The sequence below is a fragment of the Ammospiza caudacuta genome, chromosome 7 (assembly GCF_027887145.1).
Source record: "Ammospiza caudacuta isolate bAmmCau1 chromosome 7, bAmmCau1.pri, whole genome shotgun sequence".
Lineage (NCBI taxonomy): Eukaryota > Metazoa > Chordata > Aves > Passeriformes > Passerellidae > Ammospiza > Ammospiza caudacuta.
The window spans coordinates 39,662,973-39,683,851 of NC_080599.1; the positions used below are offsets into that span (position 1 = coordinate 39,662,973).

At 48.8% G+C, this 20,879-nt stretch overlaps 1 protein-coding gene across 2 annotated transcripts in view; it reads right to left on the reverse strand.

Annotated features, from left to right (window-relative positions):
* The window catches only part of PIK3R3 (phosphoinositide-3-kinase regulatory subunit 3), a 76,943-nt gene that overhangs the window by 23,876 nt on the left and 32,188 nt on the right, over positions 1 to 20,879 (reverse strand). The window contains exon 1 of one of the 2 annotated variants that reach the window (XM_058809027.1): positions 8,458 to 8,599. The exons of the other annotated variant lie outside the window; for it this stretch is intronic. Within the exon in view, the coding sequence (XP_058665010.1) occupies positions 8,458 to 8,563 (106 nt within the window). The 5' untranslated portion in view covers positions 8,564 to 8,599. Of the gene's footprint in view, positions 1 to 8,457; positions 8,600 to 20,879 lie in introns of those variants that run through there. 2 annotated transcript variants of the gene reach the window in all.

The following is a 20,879-nucleotide window of genomic DNA, read 5'->3' on the forward strand; positions in this document are numbered from 1 at the left end:
CCCAGGTATTTCAAAGACTAATCATCCATCCAGATGTCAGGTATAAACCTCACAGGGGATCCAGTTCACAGAAATAACTGGTGCTACTGAGAAGTTGGCTGCACAAGAGGCTATTTAAAAATAATAATACAGCTGCAAATGCATATGATTCTTGCTGCTCTAAGCAGCATTTTATTTCAGCTTACCACTAGCTCCAATCTTTCAGAGCAGTATGTAAAATTGTTCCTCATACAGTACCTGTCCTTGTGCTATGTCAAACCATTTTCCAGTTATCAAAGCACAAATATTTCAACACCACCTAAATTGCTAAGAGTGAGCCATCTAAATCAAGATCAAAAGGTGCATTTCTAAATCAAGACTCCAGAAGAAATTTGAAGGTAAAAAAGTATTCAGAGGGAATCTGTTGTACACTTTGTCATGAGTCATCTTTTTTAAGAAGCTTGATCTTGAAGGAAGCTCCACTGAGGCAGAAGTCCCAATCCACAGGGGGATCCCACTCAGTGCCTGCAGCAGAAGGGGAGGTTCAGAGCAGACATGGAAGAGTCAAGCCTGCCCATTGCTGATGCTCAGATTTGATGTCCTTACTCAGTACATGGTGATTTTCAAAGTCTTTTCATGAAACCCATTTCAGAGCAGCAGCTTGACTTCTCTCACTGCCCCAAAACTTATCAGTGAGACTGTACTGTACCCTTCAAAACTGAAAGGATCTTCAACACTCATCTCATTGATTCAACTGCCTTGTATCCTTCAAGAGCACTCTTGGAAACAGGAGATGAATCAGGGCAATGAAACCAAAACCACCAAAGACTTCTAATTGGGCACTTGGGAGCAGTTCCTTGAGGAACAACGATGGAAATTCTGACAATGTCCCCAGGACAACTGCACAGGGCAGAGCAGCAGGAGTACTGGAACACAGGGCAGAAATACTGCCTGGGAAATTCAATTGCAATGTACAAATTCAGGTTGGAACAGACAGAACTTACAGGTTCAAGTTCAATATTGTCAATGAACTTCTCATCCATTTTATCTCTAAGATATTTTCCTGGGACAGGTGTTGAGTGCAAGCCCTACTGCTCACACTCAAAATCCCCACAGATCAACAGTGAGACAAATTCCCCCCATTACAGCAATTTTTCTTAAACTCCATTGCAGCAGCTGTGCTTTCAGGGGTTTTGTTTGGGTTTTTAAGGGGAGGCATGCAAGGAAGGAAAGAATTCCTCCAAAAGAAAATATGATTGTGTGCAGCATCAGATTTTAGGAACTCCAGAGAAAAAGTTAGGATGAGGCTGCAGAAGGTAAAAACCTAAAAAAATAGCTCCAGTATTCTTCTTTCAAGGGTTAGAGGAAGAAACTAACAGAGAGTAAGCAGTATTAATAAAGGGAAAGTATTATGTTTGGAAGGAGAAAACTGACTGAAGTACAAGAGTCACAAAGTGACACTGAACAAACAAAAAGTTAAGTTCTGTAGCAAAGGAACAAACAATATTAAGGAGTGGATTGGTATTTTTATAATTCTTCCAAACTCACAAATTTTTATGCAGAGAAATGTGATGCTTTTGAAGCCATTTCTAGGTAACTATTTGTCATCTTCAGGAATATCTGCTTTTAGAAGTAACATTCCTATGAACTACCACTAAAATCACAAAAACTGGAAGAGTCTGGGTGAATGCTGGAAGCAGTCACAGCCTGAAGCAGCTGAAGTATTTCATCTCCTTTTTCAAAGTGCTCTGGATGGAAGGCATCCATCTTGAGTGTGCTGCTGCACTCAAAGCCAGGGAAGATCCTGGATCCTGTTCAGCCACAGGAAAGCTTCAGAGCCCATTGTGCTTCAGCATCAGGATTCACCAGGCAGCTGGTTGGTGTTCAGCAGGGTAGCTGGAGTCCTTTTTGGAAAGGGCTACGAGAGGCACCACCTGCACTTTTGCCTTTTTTTTTTTTTGTACTGTATGAATCCTTGTAAAGCTCCCTGTGTACAGACACTTTTCTTCAGAACTATAAAAACTTAAGATACTGGAATATATTCACTGGAACATTGCAGAATCTTTGTCTGTTGAGTGGAGGACACAGCAAACATGAAGGACAATGAAAATATCTTCTAAAGAAGTTACATCCCCTCACACTGTTTGGGGACCCGGCACCAGCTCATTGCTGTAGTTTATATTATGTGGAGAAATGAATTCTTGCTTACTTAGCTATTGTGCAGACTTTAACCTGTCAGAAGAAATGAGATAAAAAGCAGAAGAAAAAAAGACAATCTGACTCATTTCCATAGGGGCACTTAGTACATGAGCAGAGATTGTTCCTTAAGCATTACTCAGCAACCTACTTTACAAAAATGAGTTTTCCAAAAAATCCAGCCAGAACATACCTATTGCGTTAATGGGACTGAAGTTTTACAGCAAACTGTTTCAACACAGTTAACAGTCTTTCTGACAATAATAAAGCCTAAGCTTTAAAACACACAGGGCATGCTGATAAAAGTATTCTTTATTCTTCTCTAGCTCTCTGCCCAAAAAGTGACTCACTAAACAACCAACATGAGGTGATGTAAGGCACCCAACTGCGTTCAGTCCTGGGTGCAGATGTGTATGACCAGCTCTGCCTCTGTTTTCCCAAGCTGTAGAGCAAAGATAAGCACAAACAGCTTCAGTCTGGAATAAGATAATCATGCAGGCAATGGCAAAGACAGCAGACAGCTCTGCTGCTTGGGAAAGCAACAGCCCCACAGAAAACTCCAGGAAGAGTCTTCTCCTTTTAAACATGCGAGACAGAAGGAACACCGTGATTAACTCCTGTCAGGTACAGGAATCATGCAATACACAAAACTGTTTGTAACAACAATTGCAGAAATAACATTTGCTGCAAAAACACATGTTGAAGAGCTTAGTTTATTCTCAGAATGTTCCCTTGTCTTTTAGCTTGCATAAACCTATAGCTTTAAGAACACAGAGCTGAAAATCTCCTTTTAGCAAGTTCTGCCTCCCCAGCTATTTCTACATAAACTGAAAACTTAGTAATAAACACAAATGTCAGCCTTTTAAGGCAGGCTCTCTCATCTCAAGCAAAACAGCATTTCACTTTCTATTAATGATGCTATTTTTTGTGGTCATGTATTTAATTGAAAGCTGATGAGTGATATTCTTTAACAGTTAGAGCCATCATAAAGAAAATGAAATGCAAGGAATGCAAAAGCAAGCCTAAAAATGCAATCAGAAATAAAAGAATGGTTACAGAAGTCATTAAATAAAAAAGACAGTAGAGAACTCCAGGTGAAACAAGAAAAGAATAGAAGCATTTCACACCACTGCCCTCATAGAAGCTGAGACTCCAATCCAAACAATTTTCCCAGATATGCACAATACAGTGACTGGGCCTTATTTACTCCCTGCTGTACCCCAAATCAGCCTGCACAAACTTCCCTTATGTAACAGGGAAACTCTCAATCCCAAACATCTACTTTTTTTGAAATACAATTTCCTGCAAGACTTTAATTTGCAAAAAAAGACAGTTGAAGCTACAGTGCTGTTGTTTTGAATATGTGCACTAGGAGGACTATTTTTTTTAAGATGTGCAAGAACAGAACTTTTCTTTGATAAGCTTCTGGAGCCAGATAAGCTGAAGGACAACACTGACAGTGCTATTCAAATTTGCATCTTTCTCCCACTGGAAAACTAGTCAGGCATAGACAGGAAGTGTTCACCTACATCTGGCTACTGTGTACCACAAACCCACTTTGAGAAGCCACATTCAGCTTCCACTGTAACACTGAGAATGATACACCACACCTGGAATCCCAGTAAACACTGCCCTGGAGCTCAGAACCCAGTGTTTTCCGAATTACAATTACAGTATCGCTCCCCTAAAATAAGGGTTGTCAAATTATATATGAGAATAGAAACTATAATGAATAAATACAGCCTTTCCCTTGAATACTTGGCATACTTATCTTACTCATACACTGGCAGTGCTGCCTAAACTAAGTAGCCCACAAATTATTGCTCCCCCTGTTTAAATATCGAAAGATTTTGTAGCAACAGCATTGTTACAGCACATGAGGCAAGGCAAAGTGCTGTTCTTGAAAAAGACAGCTGGATCAAATTATAAATGTAGTTAGTCATAATTCAGGGTTCAAACAGGTAGCTTCCATATAGCTTTAGGTCAAAGAGTTATTGTACTATCTGTTCATAAGCAGAGCCCATTCTGCGTTAGGAAGCCTGCCTTAAACTTGTGGTTTTCTTCATAACCCACACAAAGGAAACTAACCTCTAATTTGTAGTTGAGCCAAATATCTTTGCTGACATCTGTATTAGAAATCCCAGCGGACCACTCTTACTGATTTTCATCCAACTGTGACAAAATGTATTCAGTGATTACACATTTTATCACCAACACAACTGATAATGCATCCCAGATCTACAGAGGGAAAGACTTTACTTAGCCCTTCTAAGTAGAAGTGAGGCAATGCATAGGTAGTTGTGCTTTAGATACTCTGGTAACTTTTGCAGTCAATTCGAAATCCTCTGTTCTAAAACTTCTGGCAGTAACAACATTTTGCAGACCTGAACCATGTTGTCAAGTAAACTAAATTCAAGCCAGAACCTATTTTCTTGTCTTTTCACATAGCAAGACCCACAGCAACAACAAACATATGAGTGAACCCCTGACAGTTTCCTAATGCCAGAGCCAGCACATGATCTACTACAGCCACAAAACTCTAACTTAATCCATATTAGAAAGGTGAGAAGCTGTTATGTTAGCTATATGCAAGTGATGGGCCCATTTGTGTATTTAGATACTGAAAGTTTCTGGTTGCATGTAGTATTATGTGCCATAAAGAGATCCTCCCTTATGCCAGTGATGCATGTATAAATGCAAAATTAAGTGTAAGCAGGAGGAAAAAGCATGAGGTAACAGGAGTCACCCTTCTGGCTGTCACCACTGTGGTGCCTGTGTTGGTTGTACTGCTCTAAATTCTGCTTTGTGAGGCTGGCAGAGCTGCATCCCTAGTTCCACCTCTCTGTTTGGGAAAACCATCCCAACTCCTACGTTTAGGATGGATTAAAGCCTAGCAGAAAGCTTGCAGTTCCTTGTTACTGGACAGCCTCTCCTCGTGTTGAGAAAAAAGTGAGACAGGGGTATTATTACTTTTATTTCTGAACTTTAGAGCAAACCTTGTAGCAGAGAGGCTCCAGGACTGCTCTGAACATCTATTTACACCTACAGCCCAAACAGCAAACACAAGCACACTGATAAGCTGGTGCAGGTGCACTGAGGCCTGACAGAAGCTCCGGCTGCGCTGCAGGCTGCCTGCCATCACCAGATTTTATTTCTGCATTATTATTGGGCAAGGCTAAGGTGGGTATTAAGACGGCCTGCCAAGATAAATTAAAGGTCTACCGACCTTTAACGAGAAACAGTATCCCCACCCTCGGCTCGGAGGTTACGGGTGACACCGCACATTATGCTCACCTTGCTTTTGTCTTCTGCCTCAAGTTTAGACGCAGTAAAATGTAATCAGGGGCAGTCATGCGTGAGCACAGACACTCTGCTCCCGGGATCCGCCAGTGCCCGGTGCTGCTGCGGCACAGAACACAAGCGGGGATGTCTCGGCTCAAGTTGTGCGAACAAAGGAGCGCTCCGGCTGCCGAGGCAGCGGGGCCGAACACCGCCGCTCCCGGGGGGCTGCCGAGGCAGCGGGGCTGCACACCCCAGCTCGGGATGCTGTACACCCCTGCTCTGAGGGTGCTGCACACCACTGCTCGGGATGCTGTACACCCCTGCTCTGAGGGTGCTGCACACCACTGCTCTGAGGGTGCTGTACACCCCTGCTCTGAGGGTGCTGCACACCACTGCTCGGGATGCTGTACACCCCTGCTCTGAGGGTGCTGCACATCACTGCTCGGGATGCTGTACACCCCTGCTCTGAGGGTGCTGCACACCACTGCTCTGAGGGTGCTGTACACCCCTGCTCTGAGGGTGCTGCACACCCCTGCTCTGAGGGTGCTGCACACCCCTGCTCTGAGGGTGCTGCACACCCCTGCTCTGAGGGTGCTGCACACCCCTGCTCTGAGCGTGCTGCACATCACTGCTCGGGATGCTGCACACCGCCGCTCTGGGGGGCTGCCGAGGCAGCGGGGCTGCACACCCCTGCTCTGGGGATGTCGCAAAACCCTGCTTGGGATACTGCACACCGCCGCTCCCGGGGTCTGCACACCGCTACTCTGGGGGTGCCCCGCGCCCCGTGCCACCTCTCATCCTCCCAGGAGCTCCGGCCACCGCGCCGGGAACGCTGCGCCGAAAAACCTTCACAAATTTTTGTTGGAAGCGGGCCAAGTGGAGCTCTGGTTGTTACCGGGTGCAAAGACGGTGACTTTATCCCAAGGCACGCCGAGAGTTTAAGGCTTCCAAATAAATTCCTCCACACTCCCCTTAGGGATGACCTATCATCCCAGGGCAGAAAACGCCTTCCCACCCTGCCTCTGGAGAGGGGGAAAGCAGAACCCTCCTCTGCCACACTCTCCCTCCCTCCCCCTGCAATTTAAAAGTTGCAATTCCACGAAATCAGGACAAACACATGGGGATTATCCCATGCATCATTTCCAGCTCTGCCTCGTCTAGTTTAAAAATATGAAAGATAAAGTTACTGAACACTTCAGGGATCAGCCTGTAACATGAAGTCCTTCTGCTAACGGGTGTTTGGACTGTGCAGATCCTTGATCCCTGACAAGAGGGCTCCAGTGATGGAAGCATTGGCATTATTAATGATAGAAGAGCTGCTTCTTAATGTAAACTTTGAAAGGCTCTGTGAGAATTTCACATGGCCAAATTCTTGCAGAAACACTGGAAAGTTGTTTTCTAGCCAGTTCATTTTGCCCAGCCCCTTTCAGCAGCCTCCTTGTACTAAGCCATTCAAGGGGCTTTATTATTTTTTTTTAAATAAAAGCTCCACACTAATTGCTTTAAGTCACCTACAATGGGACTTGAGTTTTTGTTCATTTGATACAAGCACACACAAATACTTACCTCGTGAATAGTTAAAAATCAAAAGCATTTACAAGAAAGATATCCTTTGAAATTCACAGAAGCAAAGTGATTTGACTGAACTTCAGGTTTTCAGGAGTAACATCTAAAAATAGGTAGTGTCAGCTATGCAAGAATTCAATCAGTAGTGGCCAGTGCTGTGTGTATGAGAGATCTGTCCAATTTTTAAAGTGCCAGAATTACCAAAAGAAGCAAGTACAGGTCCTTGAGATCCAAAAATCTGAGGATGATCACCTCCTCCTGTTTTAATTAAAGTACCACATACCTCCAGAGAGAAAAATACAGCTCACTGTGCTGAAACAAAGAGAATAAACCACACTTGCAGATACATGCCACGATTCAGGCACAGGTTGAAAAGCACACTCTGAAAGTACGTGCCCCATAAAGGACAGCACTTGGAATTACTTATTTGCTATCAATTTCTCTGCAGGTTAAGACTTTTGGTGGCTATTTTACTGTACCTTCTGGCTGTACAGATCAGAGACCTGAGAAGATAAAGGCCCTTCAATTACCTCACTGCTTCAGCCTGTTTGACTCTCACAGGTATAGATACAGTTTCACCAGTACCCATTTATGCTTACTTTAATTCATTTACCACAGAAAGACTCAACCTCTCCTCCTCACAAGCCTTCCCTCCCTCTTCAGACACAAAAGAAACTTTCTGCCCCATCTAAAAACTTCAGGCAAGCAAGGGATAATGCATTTCCCTATTCTCAGCACTAGCAATCCATGGAGGGGGGAGGGAAGAAAAAGTGAATCAAATCCTTTTGAACAAGGTTATTAAGTGCTATCAAAGTAACTGTGCCTCCAGGGGTGGATTCCAGCCCGTTCCCAAGTATTATCCCCCCATCGCCAAAACCCAGCGACAGCACACACCTCATCTGTCACTGCTGGAAGAGAGCTGCCGAGAAAAGGCTCTTGGAGACTGTAAAAGCGATTAAACTGGAACTGAATGGAGGTGGGTAAATCACCACCATCAAAGTGTTACAGGCACATAAAGGCACACAGGTGAAGAGGATAATAAAAGCGCTCCTCTAGGAGCGAATACAGCCGAAATATACGCTTTTCAATAAAGGTTTTCAAAAAAGGAGACACGGGAGAGGGGTTGCGAGCAGCTCCCCTCCTCCTGCCTCCTTCCACCTCCCCAAAGGCACCATAAATTGCTCTTCTCCTCCCACCTCCCCCACGAAAAAAACCCCCAGTATTAAAATACTTTTGCCCAGGAGACAGCGAGCTCAAGTCCCTGGGAAGTTTACACAAACTTTAACTACAGATATTAATTTTCACCATCCCCCTCCCCCTCTCCTTTTATTTTAAAAGGGAAAAATGAGCAGGAGGAGGGAGGGCAGGGATGGACGGCAGCCCCCGACCCGCTGCCAGGGGTGCGGGGCCAGCTCGCAGGCTCCGGCTCCCTACCTGGAGGGTCCATTTCAATGTAAAATATCAGCTCAGTGGAATAGGGCATCATCACTTCCCTCCAGTCCGTGTCATCGCGGTCCATATCCCACAACGTGTTGTACATCGCGACAGCCAAGTCCCGGCAGGGTTAGAAATAAGAGGTTGGATAGCTCGGCTTTTAATCGAGAGGTGGGAAAAAATGGGAGGGATTAAAAAAAAGAAAAAAAAAAAAAGAAAAAAAAAAAAGCCGACAAGAATTCACCTCGCTGTAAAATAACACTTCTAAAAAAAAAATTTAAAATCGCAAAATTTAACTTAAAAAAAAAAAAAGCCTCCACGCAAGTCACCTCAGCAGCTGCCCTACAGGAACTAAAGGTAGGTAGCAATATATATAATAATATATATATAGAGAGTGCTTCTTTTTGTTAAAAAAAGACACCTTTCCACAGGAAAGCCACTTTCCTGAATTCTTTCTAAAAATCGCCGTTTTCGGGGTATTTTTAAAACACCAGCCAAACAAGCTCCCCACAGGGGGGTGGTGGGAAGAGCGGATAAAAAGGGGCGATTTCAGTCTCTGGATGAATTCTTTCCGCCGGCGGAGGACGAGAAAGGAGGCAGCGGCGGCGGGCAACAATACGGGCGGGCGCGGAGCCCGAGCGGGGCGGGCGGCGCTGTGCCCGCGGTGCGGAGCGGAGCGCGCCGGCGGGGCTGGCTGCGCGGGGCTCAGCGGCGGGCGGGCGGCCCGCGGCGGGGCCCGCCGTGCCCTGCTGGCGGCGCGGGGCGGCGGGCGGCGGTGGCGGCGGGCGGCGGGGCCGGGCTCGGGGCGGCCGCGCTCGGTGACATTTTAAGCGGCTCTGAGGGGCCCGGCCGCCGCCACCCGCCTCTTGCCGGGGACCGGGCCACGCCCCCCCGGCGCCAGGGGGGCGGGGCTTCGCGCCGGCTCTTTAACCCCTTGGAGGTGAACGGGGGTGTGTGTGTGCGGGCGCTTCCACGAGGCGGAGAGAGGGGTGGATTAAAAAAAACACATAAAGGGGAAACGTGCCTCTTGGCACTGACGAGGCAGACCCGAATAGAAAGCTTAGCATAGAACAAAAGTCTGCTTCCCCCCTTTTCTGGCTTTTATCCGGCTCGCTTTCGTCATTTTTCTCGACGCTTTTTCACAGTGTCCCCCCCGTGCTGAGGCGCGCAGTGGCGGTGGTATGTCCCCTGGCTGGCCGGCCGCCAAGGGGCCGCTGCCGCGGAGCACGCGCGGGGGGCGGGGGGAGCGGAGCGCAGTTGCCAGAGCTGCTGCCTTTGTCTGAGGGAGCAGCGAGCGCCGGGATTGGCAGAGGGCTGCGGGCGGCCCTGCCAATCAGCGAGCGGCCGGGCCGGCCGGCTCGATGGCGATTGGCCGCGAGCGCCGGTTACTAAGCGGGACAAAGGAAGGCGAGCGCTGAGGCGAGAGCGGGGTTCGGGGGGCGCGGGGTGACCGGCTCCGCACCCGGCCCCGCAGCTCCCCGATACCGCCGGCCCCAGCGCTGGCACTGGGGAAACTCCTCCTGCTCACACCGCCGGCGGGGCTGCCCCCGCCCCGAGCCGGTGCGCCGCAGCGCCGGGGCTACCTGACACCCTGCAGCCCGGGCCGGCCGCCGTGTGGGGATGAGGGAGGCTTTCGCACAGGGAACCCTGTGCAGGTAGAGCCGCTGGCCACATCCCCGGCGGGAGCCTGTCCTGGCTGAGCCCTCAGCCGCTGCACTGGCCACAAACACTGACCAAACACTGGCTCCCCTCCCTCCTCTGCAGGGCCCTGCTGTGTGAGCCACGTAATGTACGTAATAACCTGTCCATCTCCGAGGGCACCGTAACTAACCGGTGTGACCCGCGAGCAAAACCCGACGCGCTTTCGAGTGACATAACCAGCGGGGGGAAAAAAAAAAAAAAAAAAAAAAGCCAAACCAAAAAAACCCAAAACCAAAATCCACAGGAAAAGGCACCAAACTGGGTGTCTGTCTGTCACCAGGTATGGGATAAGTCTGAGCGGCAAACACGGCCGAAATGGAAGCTCAGCCTGCCTGGCAGCCGCATCCCGATGGGCAGCCACAGCCCGCAGGCACCGGCGGGAGGCAGGAGCGCAGCCAGCTCGGCACTCAGCCTCGCTTTTGGCGCGGCGAAGCATCCTTAGAGAAAGGCTGCTGCTGAGAAATTAAGGAAAAGTCCTTTCCCGAGACTCCCGACCAGTGTCAGAGGCATAAGGATGGACAACACCTTGATCTGCTGAGGAAATCTCAGGGAAGGTTGGAAAACCCAGCACTGAAGTTGTCTGCTTTATTTGCACTTCAAAGCATAGAAGAGCAAGTGACGAATAATTTGTCCTGCTCTGGCATTAGCTCCTGAAAACACCCTCCTGGCTTGGCTGAACCTTAGGGTGACTGCGACATTGAATAACTGAAAGGCTGTACCCGATGGAAGAGTGTGAGGGAAGATCTGAAGTTTGCTGATGTATCACAGCTTCCACAGCAAGCAATTTAGAGCAGCCTGCTCCAGGAACAGAGCTCCTTGAGGGATGGATGGCTGCAGAAGAGCACAGGGCTTTGATTCAAGTCACTCACTGTACATAAATTAATTTTACAAACCCATCCACAAACTCTGATTAATCCACGATAACCAGATATGATTCCTTTTTCTAATTTTTAAATTAAATTATTGAGCTGATACCATGTATCAGCTGCAGCTTCTTCAAAGGGAAATGCCCTCCTTGGAAGCACAGCTGGCTCCCCCAGTGAAAATTTAACTTTGTGCTTTGTGCCCAAGCCATCAGCTGCCCACTGGCAAGGTGTGGGGCATCCCACAAGGGTCATTCATGAAGTGGATGCTGCTTTGCAGGCCCTGCAGAGCTAAAAACTGGGGCTGTGGTCCCTATGGCAGCCCCCAAACTTAGATTAGCAGCTGTGGCAGAGAGGGGGAAGGAGGCAGACTCAGGTTGAAATTCATTTTCCCCCTTCCTGAACCTCATTATAAGTTCCACCCACATAAGACCTAATTACTTGGCTTTTATGCTGGCAAAGTGGATTTCATCCTTGCTGTTTCCCATGGTGGTTGCCTTCATTTTCATGGCGGCACTGATGGTTACAGCTTATTGATGTTTTCACTTTAGTGATTTAAAGCAGAATACATTTTGTTATTAGCACTGGTTTCTCTCATTGCTGCTTTAATCAAAGATGCAATTTAAGGCAGAGGATTGTGTGTGATGGTAAACAGTAGGATAATGCCTTGAGAGAACAGAATATTAATGTGTTTTTATTTCTCAAAACTGTGCTTATAATTTACCCAAGATTGCTTGGCTCCCAAAACACACATAGGGGGTGCTCCCTTTCCTACCACACTGCCTGCCCTGCACCAGGGATGAGCATGGTGTGCCCAGGGGGGAGAGGGAGGCACATCTGCTACCTTACACACTGCTAAACCCCCTCTGCCTGTGCCTCTCCCACAGGCACAAGGTCTGAGCATCGGAGAGCAGAGACAAAACCGGGAGCACGCCGAGGGCTCGGGATGCTCAAGGTCTGAGAGTGCTCCCACTGCTAAAACCTGGCCATGCAAACCCAACACGTCATCCCAAGATGGGAAAAGCTACAATCAAACACTGAAACAAAATAATGGTGATTTGGCAGTGCCTGAGCAGGGGTCAGAGTGCTGGAAGAGGAGACCTGGTGCCCCACACTACTGACTGACAAGGGGCTGAAAGACAAGAAGTGAGCCCAGTGCCTGCTGCCTTCCCAGCATCCCCACATCCCGTGTTGATGGCTGTGCATTTGCTCACTTTCCTCTCCTTGGATCTGACAATTTGCATTTCAAGGCAAGATTAAATATTGAAGTTTTGAGCGCTTCCATGTGCTTCAGGAGGAGCTGAGCAGACCTGCACTGGAGCAGACTGAACACAGAAAAGCCATTTGTGCCAAACTGCTTGGTTTCCTCTTTGCCGAGCCATGATAATGTGATATCCGACAGCTGAATGTAGGCCACAACAGGCTTTTATAGTTGGAGGGCTGCAAGAGGGAGGGGGGCTGGATCCACAGTGCTGCCAGCCAAATGCATGAAAAGGATGAGAGATGTTTGGGGCAGGCAGGAGACTCCTGGACACTCCCAAGATCCAGATATTAGCTGCACTGTTAGCACGAGCTCAGGGCCTGCTGGAGGGCAGCTTGGAGAAGGCAAAACTGTGTTGACATCAGCAAGGACAACTCCCTGGCCATCAGTAGATGCTCCATGAAATGACTGGCCTTTTGCTGCTCAGACACTGGGAATTTTGGAGAATGTGCCAGCTTTCCATGGGGGCAGCCACACCTTGCAAGGAACAGCACAAGAACAACCAGTTATGGCAGATTGGTTTGGTTAATGGATTTTCCTGCCTGTTTCTCAGCTCCTGGTGACGAGGAGATGAGGGAAGGTGTGAGGGTTTGTCTGTTTTGGTTCAGATGCTGCTGCTGGGTCTCAGTGCGGCTCAGCACACTGCAGACCAACCCCTGGGCTTGCTGGCAGGAGAAGAGGTGTTGGGATTGGCAGAGGTTCATCCTGCCTTCCTGAACCATGGCGACAGTGCAAGCACCATCTTCCCCTTCAGTTGTACAGTCTGAGCCCCCAAAGAGCCACAGAGACCACAAAGCTTTTGCTGCAAGATTAAGAGTATTAATCCCTGCAGGAGTGAAGCAGCAGCAGTTTGCTCCTCTGCATCCTCCAGAACCTTCATGTGAAATGTAATGGGTGTTTTTAACAAGGACTGTGCTTCCTCTCTCTGCTTTATAGTCATTTTATGTCCTAACAGGCTGCAGAACAGTTGCCTCACTCCACCCCAGATGCGGCCACATTTCTGTGGTGAGGAAAAACTCTGGCAAGTGTGCTGAAGTCGGGTGCTTTGGTTTGAAAATTATACATTGCATTAAAAACCTGTATTAAAGAATAATATGCGGTCTGCAAAAAACATTCAAATGAAACACTTCAGTGTTAGGAAGTGTCTTATTTACATCAGGGAGAGCAGCTTGTGCCCTTTTCCCTCCCCTGTCTGCTGGGTAAGGAAGGAGTTTGAAATAGGGGCTCATGTCCATAAAGGTTGGAACACAAGGCATGCACATAGAGCTGAGCTTGTGAGGAATCATACATTAGGCATTTCCTAACTTAAAAGCACTTGGCTTTGCATTGTAAACAACATTCTTTTAACATAGGAAATAACATTTTAAAAAAATAAAGAAAAAGATATTTTAAATAAATGTCTGCAATGTAGGTTGTTGCAGCTGGACCTAAGGTATTCCTCAGCAAGGCTTGGACTGGTCTTTTCTCTCTGCTCCAGAGGCTTCTGCCCAAAAAAATTCAGGAGTAACGGTCTGGGATGGAAGCAGAAAGCTGCTCTCCTGCAAGGGGAGAGGAGGAGGCGTGTGTGGCTTTTGCAGCTGGACAGTGGATGCCAACCCCGTGCTCTGCACATGGGTGTCTGGGGTGGGCACATCTGCACCTGGAGAGTGCCCAGGGATGGATGAGGGGGTGGGCACAGGGGTGAGGGTGAGGGAAAGGGCACGCTGCACTGAGCTGTGCTGAATTGCTGCTTTGGCAGACAGCACCGGGCCAGCTCTTTAGAAAGTTCACGTTCAGTTATTGTTTTGACAGGCTGCCAAAGTTTTCCTGAGGAATGCAGGCAGCAGAAGGGAAATGGTGATTTTCAAACTTTTTTTTTTTATAACTCAGCCAAACCAGAATGGAATTTCATGGGAAAAGTGAAAGGTACATCTCTAGCCTCGGGGCATCTTTGTTGCCAAGTTTCAGGGTCTGGCTGCAAACAATGGAGGTGTCGGAGCATCTCCAAAGCGGAGCACCCTTGCACGCACTCACATGTGCTCACGCACACTCACACACACGCTGGAAGCATCTTCTCTAATGGTGACTGCTCCCAGAAAACTGACATTAACCCGCAGCGCTTTCAAAAGAGTATGCGCGGTGTAAAAGCCGGCGACAAAGCAGCTGATGAAAGGTTTGCGGCTTGGGAGGACATTTCGGTGCTCTCCCCAGCCCGGGCCTGGCGTGCAGCCAGCCGTGGGGGCACCGCTGCTCTCCACATGCTCTTCACTAGGTCAGTCCCCGAGCCACGGGGTAGTTTTGCAGGTCTCCCTGCCCCTAGGAAGGGCAGGAGGTTTAAGCTCCCCTCCTCCTCCTCCTCTTCCACAGAGGAGGAGAGCAGCCGGTGAGCCGGGCTCCAGCGCTGCAGCACCCCGGGGTCTGCGGGGCTGTGGAGCCGGGCTGGGGAACTGCCAGTTACCTTATATTTTCCAGTACACTAATTTCTCTTGTCATCTTGCCAGTGACAAACAGAGAGAGTTAAACAGAGCAATCCATTAAAGAAGCAGCCTGACAGACCGATTGTTAAGGGTTTCAGCGATCCCCATTTACACTGGCTTGAAAAAAATTTTGCCTCGAGCAGCTCCAATTACAGAATTATCGGACCACACTCTGGTCCCTTTGTGCACTTCGCATCTCTGTCATCGTTCCAGGCCTCTCTCTATTTTGTTGCTTAGAAATGGTGAGCAAAATGGAAGGAGACTTGTAACAAATTCAGAGAAATTAGAGGGGGGATAAAAGAGAGAGAGAAAAGCTCCTTCCCTGATTTTAATGTCTTAAGCCAGGACACTTTTAAAATGTAACACTGTATAGGAATTTAAAATATTTTTCACTTCCTCTATTCATTGCTTTAATGCACTGGAACTACTTTCTTAGATTTCCCTCCCTCCCCCGAGGAATGTACAATAACCACTCTGTAAATTCCTCAGGTCTGATTTTAAGAGGTACTGTAGAACTTTATTCATGGAGGAAAGAAATAATCCCAATACCTTCCTGCAGTAACTCCTTTTAATAAGCATGGCAGTGTATGTTTTGATCCCAGCCAGTGATGCAAGCAGCAGGAAGAGGAAATCAGCATCACCTCTAGGAAAAGCAAGGTCACAGCCCTGCTCTACTGACATCCCACTTGGTGACCTTCAGGCTGGATTGCCAGCATGGGTTGAAGGTGGCACCATTCCTGTAAGAGCAATTCTGAAAAGCCCAGAGGATTTTTACTTCCGCAAAGCAAAGCTTGAACTCTGTAGATTTGTTATTATTATGAAAAAACCCCTAACACAATTGTTTCCCTACCCTAGGATGCACAGCTGAAGGGTTTCCTAACCCTTCACCTTTGGCTGAGTGAAGCATGGCCCCCATGATGCAGCAGCCACGTGATGTGGACATTATGCCCCCAACCCAGTGTGCCATCACCTATTTATTTTCCAGCAAAGTCTCCCATTCCTGGCCTCCCAAACACTGATTTTACCATCCCTCTGCCAGCATTATTCTGGTAGCAGTACCCTCATAAGTCTGCAATATGTAAGAATCTCCTTCCTTTCCTTGCAGTGGAGATCATCTGGTTTCAGAGGGAGGGAAAGTGAACAAAGCCACCCCTGGGCAATGCCAGCAGAGGCTGAGATCAACCTTCAGTCCTAATGCACCAGGGAATGCTGCCTTCCCTCTGGCCCAAAACAGAAGGAAGTTTCTCATGGCAGTCCTGACATGCAAGTCCTTTGCCCCCATCCCTTTCCCTGGGATTTAATGGAACTGACCTATTCATTTCTCTGTGTCCAGGGAACCTCACTGCAGCACATCCATACTTGGAGCTCTGCACAGCTGCAGGAACAGAGACTTCCCACCCCAGACTTTGGGTGGAGATGGAAAGCAGGACAAAAACTCCCATAACAAACCAGGGAGCTCTCAAAGGTATTGAAAAGTCCTCTCATTTCTTCTTAATCACTTAGGCCAAGAACTCAAGTGTCGGCAGTGTGTTGGCCAGGGTTGTTTTCCTTGCAGTTATCCACATGCAGTTCACGCCTTGGAAAATGACCCATTTACCATCATGCATTGTTGCTTAGCTACACGCACTTTCCCTCTAAGTTTTCCCAAATGGAAACATGGCTCTATTTGCTTTGGAGATCATTTTCCCTGGCTTTCTCTGCTTTACAGTAAATAAGCATAAGAAGAAGAACCTCTGAATGCTGAGTGGAGGAATAAAACAAACAGCGCGGTGTAGGGTGAGTATTTAAAATCTGGCATGTGAATGCAATGCCTTCCTTTTCCAGCCAAGGTGATGGGCAGGGAGGGTTTGAGCAAAGGCAACTTGCAGGTCAGGTTCATTAAGACCTTTTTTTGTCTGTCATTTGCATAAAGGTTCTTTCCCTGCTGAAGATTTCCAAACAATTTGGTTGAATAATTCTGGGTTCTCAAGAGAAGAGTATTATTTCCCTGGAGGACAGGTGAGACTTAGGGGTACTGAGAACTCACTCTGTGTCTCTGCTGCCATGCTTGCCTTGTGGAATCCTAGGTATCCTCTAGAAACATGCAGGAAAACACCTCCCTTATACCTGCAAGCCAGCACACTACTTTGAGCCACTAGACAAGACTTTATCCATCAAACCTCAAAATCTCCCATGTTCACTAAGTCCTGACTGCACTCTCACAGTGCATGGTGGGCACAGGCTGGCAGATCAGCCACTGCAGCATGAAGTTCAGCTTCCCAGCACACCAGGTCAATCTTTGGAAATCCTGGAATTTGCTGGAATCCTGAGCCCACCAGTGCCTATGCTGCACAGATGTCCTCAAAACATGCAACAAATCCAGAGGTTTTGGATAGCACAAGCTTCCCAGCCCATGGACAGAGGGACTGTGTGGCACAAATTCAGCCATGTCCCTGGGATCACTGATCTTGCTTAGCATATGCCTTAAGGCTGAGTTGGTGCTTGTGTCCAGGATTTCCAGATGTCCAGCAGTTCATCTGTTCCTGAAGGATCAGACAAAACTTGCTGCATCTTCAGATTTTACTAAAGACAAAGCTTTTGGGTAAAAAGGCAGCCAAGTGTCTCTCACAACACATAGGTCAGTAGAGAACTCAGGGAAAAACCTTTTGTTTCCTGGTGCCATGAATGTGCTGGCCATGAGCTCTTTGTGCAAAGCAGACACAGCCGTCAGCTGCCAGAGCTCCCAGGAGCAGGACGCTCTGAAGGGTGAGCTCTGCCCTGCCTTCTGCTGACAAAGCATAAAATCTATATTGTCTCTGAGCAGAAAAAGGGGGGAAACAAAGTAAGTCATGTGATGCTGGTTACCAGGCCAAAACACTGAACTGAGGTTTAATACAACAGTTTCCAGGGTGCCAGAAAGTGAAGAGGGATATTGTGCCTATGCAAATCCTGGCTGGTGGGCTGACACAACCCAAACACTGCACTCTGTGAGAGCTGCCAGCACCTGAAGAAGCACCTTTACTCCCCTGGCGCTGGGAAGCTCTTATCTCGCTTTGACCAAGTGTACACAATAGAGCTTTGTTTTGGGTGATACCTCCCAGATGAACGGCCTCTTAGAAGTGCTTTGAGGAATTAAATGAGTGAAAACAGTAGGAGAGGGAGGGGAAGGGGAGCAAAACTTGCTGCTGCACTACAGGTGGCAAAGTCGGTGCATACTAAACCCACTAAATAAGGAGCTGGGATCTGTGTCAGACTGAAAGAAGCAAATGTGTGACCCAGCTCCCTGCCACCAGAGACACCTCATGACAATGTCTCAGTCCCAAAGTGGGAATCCACTTCACTGTCCCCTGTGTCCCTGCAGCAAGGGTGGGGATGCTGTTGCTTGCAGATGCTGCCCAGGTCTGTGGTGTTCCCCGCACACCAAGCACAGGCACCTCATCCTCATGGTATGGCCTCCTGGCCCCATCTCTCTGCAGTGGGTGTGCTTCAGCACAGGCATTTTGGGGAGCCCAGCAGGTGATGGTATCAGTGTGTCCTCTCCTGCCCTTTGCCATTGCATTTCTGCAGCTGAGGCCAAACCCTGCTTCTTACAATCCTGTCTGCTCCCTTTGGTTGATGGGAGATGCCAGGTCTTTCTTGCCCTGGGTGAAAGGATCACTCTGGCTCAGGCTGGGCACCTGCCTTAGGTCCTGGAGCTGAATCAGGCCAAGGGCACTTTTCACGAATGGAAATCCCCCTGGTTTTATTGTCTTTGAAGCCTGGAAACACCTGCCTGTTGCTCAGGGAGACAAAGCAGTCAGGATAAGGGTCTGGCAGCACCTCCCCTTTGTTCTGTGTCCTTCCTGGGCACCCTTTGGAGCCCAACCCTGCCAGCACCCTGTGCCCCCCATGGCTGGTTAGGAGTTGGCCGTGTGAAAATCAAACATCAAAGGGCTCTTCCAGCAAGGGCTATTTCCACATCAAATGCCTACCTCCAGTCCTGAGCCATTGGGGAAAGAATTCTTCATAAAAGGAGAGGGAAGATTAATATTATTTTTCAGAAGTATAATGGGAGGTTTCCACTACCCAAGCACTTCAGAGTTGGTTTTTGCACAAAGCTAGAATAATTTCAACCCCAAAGGAAAAAGAAAAATACATAAGAGAAGGTTAAAAATGCCTGAAAAAATAGTTGGTCTGAATAGAAATGTTCAAGTCACTGTCACTTTAGGGGCTGGAAGAGGCTGCTGCTGGGAGAGCCTGAATGCATGTCCTCCATCCTCACTCACAGAGCAGCCAGCTTGTTCTGGATGCCTGCTTGAGCAGGGGAAGCAGGGAGAGCCAAGGACAAGCTGTCAGAACTGCAAACTGGTGAGAAGAGGAAGGAGAGGACAAGGGGTAGAGAAGATGCTGGAAGCACTCTGTTGGGCAAGTGGAACAGGAAAAGCCCGCTGTGAGTGCAGCCCTCGCTGAGACTCTCCAAGAGAAGGCGGCACGGATCCGGCCGAGCGACGGGCTGGCAGCGTGCCTGGAGCGTGGCAGAGCTCTGCCTTGGAAAGGCACCTGCAGCCTCAGCATCTTCCTCTCACAAACATGCCACAGCATCACGGGGGAACCACAGTCCTGCAGCCTGACAGCCAGTTTCTGCTCTGTGAGCATGAGCCATTGGGCCAGACGGGTGTATGAACAATTATTTGATCATTTCCACTGCAGGAACCGACTTGACAAATACCTCCGATTCACAAGCTCGCAGTCTGCTTCTGAAAAACCAGACCAGAAGCAAGATTCCAACCCGGAAAATCCCTTGCCTGTGTCTGCTCTGCATCCTTTCCCATGCTGGGAAATGTTGGGCCAAATGCAGAAGGCACCTCGGAGCTGGCAAAGCTGCTCTGGGGCAGTATCCCCAGGCTGGTGGGTCAGGGGTGGCAAGGCTTAGCCCCTGGGACGTAGTCTGTCCTTGGGTGACTTAGTTCCTTGCTTGTTTCTGCTTCTTGGTCATTCAATAGAATGAAATTTTGCTAGTGTGTACCTCACCTTCCTCTGGACTTGGGGTACAGATGTGGAGCAAAGTGTGGAACAGTTATTGCAGCCCCAAGCCTCACAGTCTCAGGTGACATGCACCCCTCAGTGATTTTCACTTAAAATGGTGGTAGGAAGAAAATATTTGTGGATAAGGAAATGCAACATATGCTCCTGAGGGCTCAGGGAAACTCTGTTGGTTAAGCCAAATCTTGCCTTTTCCCAGTTGTTGAAGTTACCCATCTGTGAAGAGGGCTGGAGCAGGCATCTTCCCCATAAATCCCACTTAAGCCCTAAAGAAAATGGTGCTTCAGGTTCATCTGCTGGCCGCCATAGGGACAAAGGCTTCACACTGTCCCAAGCAAGCAGAAAAATCCCCCAGCCCCTCTGCTGGAGATCGGAACTGATGGCCAGAAGGCATTGATGGGAGAAAGCAGCAGCAGAGGGTGGTTGGGCAGCATTTTGTGTGTTCCAGTATCCTTCCCCACCAGCTTTCCTGTGCACCTGGAGCCAAAGCAGGGGGTGATGGCGATGCTTCTCCCCTCCCCCAGACACTGTTACCAGGAAGGCGGGGGAGCCCCGGGACAGTGGCTGTGCGCTGGTGCCGGGGTGTGACAGTGGCGGGGCAGTGCTGGGAAAGCCAAGGGGAGCGCTAGGAACAGGAGACGCCTGCGGCAGGCGCCGGTGCCGGGAGGACACGGCCGGTTCGCTGCCTGCGGGACTGCCCAAAACAGCTCGCTCACATTTACTGTAAGCGGCAGCCAGGCCGTCCGTCCGTAGCTTGTGGTGAACATACCAGCCCAGCCTGCAGAAAGGGCTGCGGAAGCCAAGCTGGCCCCTTGCCCAGCAGGCTGGAGGAGGGGAGCGGGGGGGCTCTGCAGCCCTGCCCCGGCACAGCACCCTCAGCCCCGCAGACCCCAGAGCCTCCTTTGGGAACACACGAGCTGGATTTTCTCTTGCCGGTGCTTTCTCTGTAAGGAGGGGATGATGCTGTGCATGGAGCCCCCTGTATGATTCCCCTGCTGCAGCACTGGGGCAGCTGGACGAACGTAGGGAGTTCCTGACTGTGCAGAGGCCCCTTATAAGCGGCACCGCAAGGGACTCAGGCCGGGCTGGGTGCCGCTGGCTGGCAGCCAGATCATCCCTGGGGCACCTGGGGCCACGGCC